At 35.7% G+C, this 13,089-nt stretch overlaps 1 protein-coding gene across 1 annotated transcript in view; it reads right to left on the reverse strand.

The window, feature by feature from the left end:
- SERINC1 (serine incorporator 1) overlaps positions 1-12,457 on the reverse strand; it is a 32,282-nt gene extending 19,825 nt beyond the window's left edge. The window contains exon 1 of the mRNA XM_022555618.2: positions 12,328-12,457. Coding sequence (XP_022411326.2) covers positions 12,328-12,366 — 39 coding nt within the window. The 5' untranslated portion in view covers positions 12,367-12,457. The remainder of the gene's footprint in view (positions 1-12,327) is intronic.
- Positions 12,458-13,089: the final 632 nt, after the last annotated feature.

Here is a 13,089-nt window from a genome sequence, read left to right on the forward strand (position 1 = left end):
AATAAATATATAGAAAACTTGAACATTATTAATCAACTGTGTCTGACATTTAGGAAATACTCCATCTAATGAAAGCACAGTAAAAACTATTTTCAAAAGCAGAGAGAACACTAACCAAAACAGACTATATTCTGGGCCATAAAACAAATCTCAAATCTCAATAAATATAAAATTATTCAAATCATACATGGATTCTTGGTCCACAATGGAAGTAAATACTGATCAATAACAAAGATATCTCTAGAAACTAAATAGCATAGTCTAATTAACCCACAGGCAGAAGACATCAAAGAATAAATTAAAGAGAATGAAAATAATAACATATCACATTTTTGGAATGCACCTAAAGCAGTGTTTAAAAGAAACCTATAGCATTAAATGGCTATATTAAATAAGAATAAATATATCAAATCACTGATCAGAGCTTCCACCTTGTAATTAAATGAGCAAATTGTAGCCCAAATAGGCAGAATAAAGATAAATCAATGAGGTAAAAAACAGGAAACAAGGAAGTCCGTGAAGCTAGTTTTAGAAGAACATTACAATTTAGAAACCTATAGTCAGACTGATCAGGATAAAAAACAGCAAGAGAGCGAACACACAAGTCATCAGTGTAGGAAATGAGAGGACATTATTACAGATCTTACAAGCATCAAATGATTATGAGAGAAAACTATGAGCAATTTTATTCAATAATTCAACACCTTAGATAAAATGGACATGCTCCATGAAAAATCCAAACTACCAGAAATCATTCAATGAGAAATATATAGGATGAATAACCCTGTATCTAGTCAAGACACTGAATGTGTAGTTACAAACCTTCGCAAGCATAGACGGCTTCACTAGTGAATTCCATTAAACATTTAAAGAATAAATCAAACCACTCTACCCAAATTCTTCCAGAAAACTGAAGAGGCAAAAAAGTGATACTAAATCCAAAGATATCATAAGGAAACAACAGACCAATATCTTTTATGAACATTAAAAAAAAAGTCCCTAACATCTTGTCAACAATATAAAAAGTATACAAAGATTTCCAGTTTCCATTTCCACAGGTAAGGAGCTTAGAAACCCCACTCCATCCTAACAACAAGTAAAAAGCCAAGCAGACTAAAAAAATCAACAATTCTTCTAGGATCCATAAGCTAGGTGAGGACATAGGGTAAGTCACTGTCCCCAAGACTGAAGAGACAGACAGGTGAACATAGGGAGTCGTGGCTTACTAGAGCCCACAAGTGGAAACTGACTTGGGAACCACTGTGCAGGGAGGATATCCTGGAGAATAACTGAAGAATTGCTGGAGCCTCACTGTGGACAAGTCTGAGAGTTAAAAATTCCAGGAAAACCCAGTTATACAAAGGCCCCACAAATTTGTGAACTTTTCCTCTAGGACTTCAACCAGGTTCTCATAGTAAACATGAGAGAAAAATTCCCCCCTGCTTCTTGCAGCAAAGGGGAAAAGGAACCATTCTGAAATATACTAGAACACTGCTCTTAACACTCGACCTCAAGAGAAACTAGTTAAATAGAGTCTAACTTGCTGGGGTATTATCAGAGGATAAATAATCTAGGGGAAGAGAAATACTCAACTCTAGCCTATTCTAGCCATCCTCCCCCATTTAAGGGGGGAGGAAAAAACTGAAAAACACTTGTAAAGTTCACAGTCCAGAGGCATAGGCTTATTAAAAGACTAAGACCTAATCAGAGAATGATGGAATGTTTCTCCTTCCCCCACACGTCACCATGACACGATCCAAAGTCTATTTATAGCAGTTCCTTTTAGTTGGTACACAGTGTCTGGCTATTAGGAATAAAATTACTGGCATAACAAAAGGCAAAAAACACAATTTGAAGAGACAGAGCAAGCATCAAAACCAGCATGGCAGGTAAGTTAGACTTACCAACCAAAAATTTAAAACAACTATAATACGTTAAGGATTCTAATGGATAAAGTAGACAGCCTACAAGAAGCAGAGATGAAAATCCTAAAAAAGAACCAAAAAGAAATGCTAGAAATAAAAAACACTAACAGAAATGAAGAATGCAGACATGGCTGAGGAAATAATTTCTGAGCTGTAGACTATCTCAATAGAAATTTCCCAAACTAAAAAGCCAAGAGAGTAAAGACTGATATTCTGTTCAAAAGAACATCCAAGAATTGTGAGACAACTACAAATGGTATAATATAATGGGAATACCAGAAGGAGAAGGAAAAAAAAATTTTTTTTAAATGACAGAATTTTCCCAAATTAACATCAGACATATATACCCCACCCTCCACAAAACAAACAAACCCTACACCTAGATAAAGTGCTTGTAACTACAGAAAATAAAAAGTCTTGAAAGGAGCCAGAGGAAAAAACACCTTACCTATAGATAAACAAGTAACGAATTATATCCGAGTTCTCCTCAGACACCACGAACAAGAGTGAAGTGAAATATTTTAGCACTGAGAGAAAAAAACTCACCCACCTATAGTTCTCTACTCTGCAAATTATCCTTTGAAAGAAGTAGAAATACTTTCCCAAATTAAAGCTAATAGAATTTGTTGCCAAATTGTAGACCTACTTGCAAGAAATGTTCAAAGTTCTTTAGAGATGAGGAAAATAATATAGGTCAGAAACTCTAATCTACATAAAAAAGGAAAGAGCATAAAGAAAGGGTAAATGAAAGTGAAATAAAAACATTTTTCTTCGTTGAGCTAACGTTTGCTCAAAATAACAAGAGAAACAATGTATTATGTATGCACATATATGTTATGCCTATACACATACTTCTGTAATACATACATATATGTGGGTATATATATACACACATTGTTTATACACACACACACACACACACACACACACAAAGTGAATGACAGTAATGTAGAAGGGAAAGGAGGAAAGACTGTTCTGCTATTACAAGGTATTCACACTAGCCATCAACTGGTACAGCATTATACTGAAGTGTGTATAGTGGTATACTGTTACTTGAAAGTGGATTAGTTGTAAACGTACACTGCAAATTCCATGGTGCTACAGATTGAAATTCATATGTTGAAAATCTAATGCATACGATGATGTTAGGAGATAGGGCCTTTGGGAAGAATTAGATCAAAAGGGCAGAGACCTCATGAATGGGATTAGTGCTCTTATAAAGGAGACCCGAGAGAGATCCTCACCCCTTCGGCCATGTGAAGACATATGAAGAAGTTCGCAGTCTGCAACCCAAAGAGGGCCTTCACCAGACACAGAAGATAACCACGCAGGCACCCTAATCTTGGACTACCAGCCTCTAGAACTGTGAGAAACAAATTTCTGTTCTTTACATGCCACCCAGTCTGTGGTCTTTTGTTAGAGCAGCCCAAATGCACTAATAAATAGGGCAACAACCCAAAAATAAGTAAATAAATAAAATTTTACAGAAGTTAAAAAAAGTTTAACTGATATGCTAAATAAGAGAGAAAATGGAATCATATACAATGCTTAAACACCCCCCCCAACACACAACAGGAAAAACAAGGGCAACAAACAGAAAACATTAACGAGTATGGTAAATATGAATCCAAATCTATCAATAATCACCTTGGAGGTCAGAGATCTAAATTTATCAATTAAAAAAGAGACTGTCAGAGTGGATCAAAAAATAAAACCCAATTATGTCATCTACAAGAAACCCACTTTAAATATACACACATATACAGAATAAAAGTACATGGATGGAGAAAAATACAACAGGCTAACACTAAATGAAAACAGGAATAGCTATATTAGTTTCAGACAGAGCAGACTTCAAAACAACAAAAGTTATCTGGGATAAAGAAAGGCATTCCATAATGATAGGGGTCAATTGTCCAAGAAGACATAATTCTTAATATGTATGCACCTAACAGCAGAGCATCAAACTATGTAACGCAAAATTGATAAAATGGCAAGGAGAAATAGATGAATCCACTATCACAGTTAAGAGACTTCAACACCTGTCTCTCAGAAATGGACAGATTGAGCAAGCAGAAAATCAATAAGGATACAGTTGAACTCAACACCACCAATCAAATGCATAACTGACATTTATAGACTACTCTATCCAATAACCAGAGAATACACATTCCTCTCCAAGATCACACAGGACATTCACCAAAACCACATTCTTGACAATAAAACACATTATCAAGCTTAAACCAGCAGAAACCATACACTGACTACTCTCAGACTACAATGCAATTAACTAAAAATCAACAGCAAAAAGATAACTGGAAAATCCCAAAATCCTTAGAGATTAAACAATACACTTTTTAAAATAAACACATAGGTCAAAGAAATCTCAAGAAAAATTTTTAAAAAATTTTGAAATAAATGAAAATAACACAATTTATAGAAACTTGTGGGATTCAGTGAAAGCAGTGCTTTCAGAAAAATTTATAGCACTGAATGCATTTATCAGAAAAGAAAATCTAAAATCACCACCTAAGCTTCTATCTTAGGAAACTAGAAAAAGAAATGCAGATTAAATAAAAAATAAACAGAAAAAATAAGAACTAGATCAGATATCAATGCAATTAGGAATAGAAAATAGTGAAAAATCAATGAAACCAAAAGCTGGTTCTTTGGAAGGATCAACAGAATTGATAAGCCCCCAGTAAGGCTAACTGAGAAAAAAAGAGAGAACACAAATTACTAATACCAGAAATCAAAGAGGGGATGTCACTACAAGCCCTATGGACATTAAAAGGATAATGAAAGAATACTATGAACAATTCTATGCCAACAAAGTTGATAACCTTCATAAATGGACCAACTCCTTGGAAGATACAAGCTGCCAAAACTCACACAAGAAAGAGACAATTTGAACAGGCCTCTATTAAAGAAAATTAATCAATCATTAATAGCCTTCCAAAACAGAAAGCACTAGGCCCGGACAGGTTCACTGGTGAATTCTACTAAACACTTAAGGAGCAAATTATATCAATTCTCTACAGTCTCAGAGAACAGGAGTAGAGGGAATACCTCCTAACTTATTCTATGAAGTCAGCATTACTCTAATAACAAAACCTGACAAACACATTACAAGAAAATAAAAGATTAACCTCTCTCATGAACATAGAGGCATAAGTCTTAACAAAACATTAGCAAATCAAATCCAATAATGTATACAAAGAATTCCACACCATGACCAAGTTATCCCAGAAATGCAAGACTGGTTCAACACTCAAAAATCAATTAATGTAATCCATCACATCAAGAAGATAAAATAAGAAAAATTATATGATCACATTTTAGATACAGAAAATGCAGTTGACAAAACCCAACACTCATTCATGATAAAAACTCTCAATAAACTAGGAATAGAGGAGAACTTTCTGAACTTGGTAAAGGACATCATCAAAATACCTACAGACAACATCATATTTAATGGTGAGAAACTGGAAGTTTTCCCGTTAAAATCAGGCAAAGATGTTCCCTTTCACTACTTCTTTTCAACATTTTACTGGAAGGTCCAGAATGTAATAAGACAAGAAAAGGAAATTAAAGGTATACATATTAGTAGAAAAAAATTAAATTGTCTTCGTTCACAGATGACATTGTCATCTACATAGAAAGTGCAAAATAATCAACAAAAAAACTCCTGGAACTAAGCGATTACAGCAAGGTTGCAGAATACAAGGTTAATGTACAAAAGTCAATTGTTTTCCTATACACCAGCAATGAAAAAGTGGAATTTGAAATAACACAATAACATTTATGTTAGCATCCAAAAACACAAATTACTTAGTATAAGTCTAACTAAGTATGTACAAGATCAATATCAGGAAAACTACAAAACTCTGATTAGCAAAATCAAAGAACTACAAAATGGACAGATATTCCATGTTCATGGATTAGGAAGACTCAATATTGTTAAGATGTCAGTTCCTCAAACTTGATCTACAGACTCAATGCAATCCAAATCAAAATCCCCCCAGTTTGGCAGTTTCTTACAAAACCAAACATTTCTTACCATAAAATCCAGCAATTGCATTCCTTGGTATTTAACTAAAGGAGTTGAAAACTTAAGTTCACACAAAAACCTGCACATGGATGTTTATAGCAGCTTTATTTGTAAATGCCCAAACTCGGAAGCAAATGAGATGTCCTTCAGTAGGTGAATGGATAAATAAACTCTGGTACATTCAGACAGTGAATGTAATTCAATGTTAAGAAGAAATGAGTTATTAAACCATGAAAAGACATGGAGGAACCTTAAATAGATATTACTAGCTGAAAGAAACCAATCTGAAAAAGCTACATACATACATGTATGGTTCCACCTGTATGGCATTCTGGAAAAGGCATAACTATGGAGACAGCAAACAGATCAGGAGTGGGTGGAGGGATGAACAGGCAAAGCACAGAGAGGATTTTTAGAGCAGGAAGACTACTCTGTATGCTACTATAATGGTGGATACATGTCATTATACATTTGTCCAAATCCACAGAATGTCCAGCACCAAGAATGAACTCTAACGTAAACTACAGACTTTGGGTGATTATGATGTGTTGATGTATTGATAGGTTCATTAATTGTAACAAATGCACCACTCTGGTGGGGAATGTTGGCAATGGGGGAGGCTTTCCACGTGTCGGGGCAGGGGATATATGGAAAATCTCTACCTCTCATTTTTCTGTGAAACTAAAACTGCTTTAAAAAAAAATAGTCTTAGAAAAAATATACAAAAGGATACGTTGTGATCAGGTGGGGTTTAGCTGGGAAAAAGCAAGGCTGATTAAGCTTTTGAAAATCAATCAAATCAATTCACCACAGGGCTTCCCTGGTGGCGCAGTGGTTGAGAGTCCACCTGCCAATGCAGGGGACGCAGGCTCGTGCCCCGGTCCGGGAAGATCCCACATGCCGCGGAGCAGCTGGGCCCACGAGCCATGGCCGCTGAGCCTGCACGTCCGGAGCCTGTACTCCACAACAGGAGAGGCCACAGCAATGAGAGGCCCGCGTACCACAAAAACAAAAACAACAACAACAAAAAAAATCAATTCACCACATTAATAGACTAAAGGATAACCATTTTGGCCATCTCAGTGGAAGCAGAAAAATCATTTGAAAAACTCAATACCCATTCATCATAAAACAAACTAAAAAACTTTCAGCAAACAAACAGAATATCCTCGAGTTGATAAAGAACATTTACCAAAAAAACCAAAAAAACAAAAAACTATAGCTGTCAACCATACTTCATGGTGAAAATCTGAATGATTTCCCTTAAGATCCAAAACAAGGCCAAGAATCTCTGCTCTCACCACTTGTATTCGACTGCACACTGGAGGTCCCAGCCAATATAACAAGGCAAGAAAAAGCAAGAAAAGGTATATACTTTGGAAAGGAAGAAATAAAACTGCTTTCTTCCACACATAATTGTCAACATGAAAAACCCCGAAGAACTTACAAGAATGTTACTAGAACTATAAGAAAGTTTAATGAGGTCACAGGACACAAGTTCAGTATGGACATATCAATTATACTTCTGAGTACTAGCAACAAACAACTGGAAACTGAAATTAAACCAACAAAAAGAAATACTTAAGTATAAATCTAATAAAATATACACTAGCTTTCAAATGATGAAAATTAAAAAACACTAATGAAAGAAATCAAAGATCTAAATAAATGGCAAGATAAACTGGGCTCATGGATTGGAAGAATCCATATTAAGATATCAATTCTTTCCAAACCGATCTATGAATTCAACCCAATTCCAATCATAGTTCTAGCAGGAGTTTGGTAGAAACAAACCAGCTGCTTCTAAAACTTTTATGGAAAGGCAAAAGAACTAGAGTAGCCCAAAGTATTTTGAAAAAGAACAGAGTTGGAAGACTCACACTACTTGATTTCAAGACTAACTTTAAAGCTACAGTAATTAAAATAGGGTAATTTAGGCAAAAGTATGGACACATAAAAGGAACAGAGTTCAAAAACAGACTTAAATATGGTAAAGAAGTTTTTGACAAAAGTGCCAAAGCAAATCAATATAGAAAGCACAATTACTTCTACTTTTTAAAGGACACCATTACGAGAATGAAAAGACAAATGAAAAGACAAGCCACAGACTTGAAGAAAATATTTGCTGGTGAGAATAAAAACTAATATGACCATCTTGGAAATCAGTTTGGCAATTTCTTATAAGTGAAATGTATATTTACCATATGATTTAACAATCCTACTGCAAGGTATTTAGGTAAACAAAATAAGAAGTTATAGTCACAGAAAAAAACTTTACAGGAGTGCTTACAGCTACTTAACCACCAAAATCTGGAAATGCCCCATAACTGGTGAATAGACAGACAAGCTGTGGTACTTCCAAGCAATGGAATACTATGCAACAATAAGGAAGAAACTACTAATACACACCACAATATGAATGAATTTCAAATGGATTACACTAAGTAAAAGAAGCCAGACTCCAAAGGCTATATGCTGTATGATTCCATTTACGTGACATTCTGGAAAGGGAGGACTCTGAAAAAAAACAGGGATTCTCCAGGATGGGGATGGCATAATTCTTTAAGGTGATAAATGTTCTGTAGTGGTTACACAACTACATGATCTGTCAAAACTCACAGAACCACATACTACAAAGTATGAATTTTATGTAAATTATATCAACTGAAAAATGACAAAAATAAAAATAGGAAAAATAATATGGAAGGAAAACTAAGACAATATAACATGAAAGTAACTCATGCCCTTAAAATAGAGAATCCTCTAAATAAATAAAACAAAAAAGGACATTCAAAGATATAATACAATAGCAACTTCCTTAAAGAAATAAATCTGTATTTTCAAAAGAACGATATTTTCCAGAAAAAAAAAGTGATAAAAGATTTAAAGTCAGACATACTTGGTTAATTTCAAAGATAAGTAAAGCTCTTCAGATACCCAAGCAGAAGAAACAGGTCAATTATGTATATGAGATGTGTTGGAAGGGAATGACTACCAGGGTGGGATAAGACAGAACACAATTCATATAAATAACTACAAAGTCCTGAAGGAAATGGGTATACTATTATACCAGTCTACAATGTCTCTCAAAAACATATGAGGCATTTTTAAATACGAAAAATTCAGGGATTTCATCATCCATAAATCCTTTTTGAAAAAATCTACTGGTCGACCAAATTTGGTCAATTATGAGATGACATTAACATTAAAAAAAAAAAAAACTGGGAGAAGCCATGGTAAAAAAGAATGCTTTGAGCTTTGAATCCATTTAAGTGTAGAACTGTGGTTTTCCATCAGAATCACGAGGAGAGCATATTAAAATAGAATGCTGGGGCCCAGTCAGTGTTTCCAGTAAGTCTCCTAGTGTGCTGATGCTACTAGGTCCCGGATATTTTAAGGATGACTGGTTTAGTTCTAAGATTAAACAACTGTGGGAATTATGGTTATAACACAATACAGCCATATATAAAAAATAATACAAAGGAATTCTGGTTAAAGATGGCAAACTGAATATATGAATTACTTTAGAAACACCAATAAAATGAAAAATAAAAGGATTTTTAACAGAAGGAATAAACTTAAAAAGTAAAAAGAAACAAAACCCAGGAGAATAAACTGTAAGGAACAAAATAATAACTGATTTAATGGGTCAAGAAAGTTGAATTATAAACCATCAAAGGAAAAAGTAAGGAAAAAGTTAAGCAATAAAATTTGTATAGAATCCTCAAATACATCAGGAATTGGTGGCACCAGGTGCCTCCATAAGTGAGGCTGAAGGTAGAGGTGAAAATAGGATGATTAGTTGAATCCTTTTTTAAAGAGCAGCTAAGACTCTTAAATTTCATTCCCTTTCTTACACTGGCCAAGTGAAGAGGATAAAGCAGGATTTCTGAACCATGGCACTACTGACATCCTGGGCCAAATAATTCTTTGTTGTTGAGGACTATCCTGTGTATTGTGAAATATTTAGCAGTATCCTACCCACTTGATGCTATTAGCACCCCTTATCCCAAGTTGTGACAATGAAAAATACCTGCAGACATTGCCAAATATTCCCTGTGGCACAGCTGAGAACCACTGCTCTAGAAACACCTCCTTAGAGAACTCTTTTTCAGAACCTCTCCTGATGAAGAAATGTTTACTTAACATTCAGCAATTCCTTTACTTTTACATTCTTTTGTTAAATTCAGAAAAAAAATTAAATTCTTTAAAAATACATGTCCACCATGCTACCGTTCCTTAACAAGGTATTTTTGTCTGTTCATTCATCCAACTGTATATATGCATTGAGAGAGAAGAAATGTTATTGGTGGTGGGACTTTGTTGGTGACATTTACATTTTGTACTCTGCACTGCTTGACTATTCATAACAACTGTGAATCATTTCTACAAAATCAAGTCATTGTACTAAAATATAAAAATCTAGCAGAGGCTGCACAAAATAAGCAGTCAGGAATCACAAGCTCCTTCTTCTCAGTTACTTAACTACATTAAATATCTTGGGCAAAAAGTAATAGTTACTGTATATAAAGTACAGTGATTCAAAATATCAATGCTATTCACTAACAGCATTGTAAGATTGGGGTGGGGAAAAGCACTTAAGTAGGCATAAATTGCTGGTAATGTAGTTACAGGATTAGGCAGGAGGTCCACAGAGGTTTATAATAATGCTTAAAGTAATCATCAATCAAATAACCATGCTTGAACCAAGGATTAAGATCAATCTAATTCTAGGCCACTTAACAGCAAAAACACAAAACAAAAAAACCACAAAATGAAATTAAAAAACTAACACTCTAATCTCTATACAGTAGTGTTACATGTAATCTTTTTATACTTTTTTTCATAGTTGAGGTATTTTCTACAGTTTTATAAAACAAAAAACCTTTACAAAAATTGAGTAAGTCTAAAGAAACTGGAGCAAAGGAAGAATGAGGTTCATTTTAATTCTGGCTTAACTGATCTAAGTTAATGACTTACTATATACAAATAACAGGCCCACTTGATAAATGGACAAAATCTGACTTTACAAATCGAATTAAACATCCCCCAAATTAAGACAATTCTATAATAATCATTTTGTAATACATTTAAATTATTACACTAAATATGCCTCTTATAAGATACTCAATGGGTTCAAGTGATTCTCTACTTTCTGAGCTTTGAAAGAAAGAAAAATATACCAGCTTTCCACACCAAACTACAAGAAAAAATAACATAATCAAGACAATGACCTGGGTTGGAGTAACCTCTATGTATTATTTAACTAAAATTTAACACTTATAGTTCAAGCCATATCAAAAACTTTTTAAAAAGAGGTAAAGTATGTAAAACACTAAAAACGCTGGCTAATGTATATAATGGGGCCATCTGAGAAGTCAGACCAGCAATTGTTATAAGTGGAATTTATAAATCATGGATTAAAGAAATATGACTTGAACCCAAATATCTCGCCCCATATTACAAATATCTTTATTAACTGTAAAGTCAGATTTTGTCTATTGGGGAGCGGGGGAGTGGTTATATCAAACTCAAATTTATTTGTACCACATGAAACAAGAAATCTTGGCACTATAATGAAGAATAGTGTCACTCTAACAACGCTATCTAATCAAAATGCAATGTGCACCTAATTAAAAGTGAGATGTCAAATTGCGCAAGCATCTTTCTGTCAAAAAACTGGTATTTAATACCACAGAACTGACCAGCTTTTCTAGATACATAAATTATTACTTGAGAAGTACGTAATTTTCTCATACCATTGAGGTCGAGGACCCAGTCGCAGAGTTAGGACCATTTAAAAAGGATATAACTATATCAGTATTACTGCCAAGCTGCCCTACATATCCGTCACTTATTTGTAGTCTGCGCGACAGAACAAAGAGGCCGACATGCCTCCAGGGATGACAGTGCTGCAGTGTGAGGTCGCTGGGAAGAGATGACGGGAAGAGATGGGGTACTCCACAAAAGGAAGGGGCCTAAAACCTTTGTAGAAATAGCCTAGGCAGACATAAGAAAAATAGGACAAAAGGGGGCCTGGAAGAATCGGGAAAAGCTTTCACGAAAGACGGGTAGGGGAGGGAGACTACCAGCTCTCTGCTACACTTCTCCCATCGGGGTCAACTTCTCATGTCCGTTGCTCCTCACGGCCACCCCGGTCAGCTCTTCGAAAGACTCAGGGCCCCGAAGCTGAGTCGGAGTGGCCAGGCGAGACAGGGAGAAAATGGGGAAGGAAGGCACTGCCCGTTGGGTGGGGTACCACGGTCTCTCTAGGCCTCACCCAGCCCAGCTCTGGTGCCTTTCTTCTGTCTCTCACGCTAGCACCCCGAAGGCCGCTAAAAACCACCTTACCCAGCTCGCCATGGAGCACAGCCCCAAGACGCTCCCCATCTTCACAGCGTCGCAGGAGCAGCAGATGCCAACAAGATGGAGACAGCTCCTCTCGCCTTTTCGTGCTTATTTACTAACTACAAGCCACTTCCGGCGCAGAGCCCACCCCGCCCCTCAGTTGCGTCACTTCCTTCGTGGCCTGGGGAGGCGGAGGGTGCAGTGCTTGGGTTGCGCATGCGCGACCCTGGAACCCGAGGCTGTCTCCTTCCGCGTTTACTCTTCTAATTCAACTCCCGAACGCGTCTCGTTTTTCAACTTTTGCATCTTTTTTTTCCCACTTATGTTCTCAACTTATTTCTGAAGGCCAGTGCCTAGGCCAAGTTTTACTGGGATATTTCTACTCATTTTGGTGCTTCCAATTCTATCACTATTTGCGATTGAGAACGCATTTTAATTTCTTGTCCTTATTAAGATGTTACAAGAAGTTTGCACATTTAAAAATTTTAAATGAATTAGATAAGACATAGTAATAATTCAAACATGTTATTGATTCTACTGAATGTCACGAGCTGTTGAGGAAACATTTAGAACCCTGTCCATAGGTGATAATGGACATCTCCAGGGAATGTATTCACTAAAAGTTCCAGTTATTTTTATAGTGATTAGTCCCTGAAAATATTCTGAGAAAAGAGATCCCTTGATACCTTTATGGATAAAACCCATATAGCAGTTAATCTTAATTGATCATCTAGAGAGCTACTCAGTTGCAATTTATGATTGCAG

This window comes from Delphinapterus leucas, chromosome 12, assembly GCF_059928025.1.
Source record: "Delphinapterus leucas isolate spDelLeu-1000000601 "Yukka" chromosome 12, BTC_Dleu_Yukka2, whole genome shotgun sequence".
NCBI classification, from domain to species: Eukaryota; Metazoa; Chordata; class Mammalia; order Artiodactyla; family Monodontidae; genus Delphinapterus; species Delphinapterus leucas.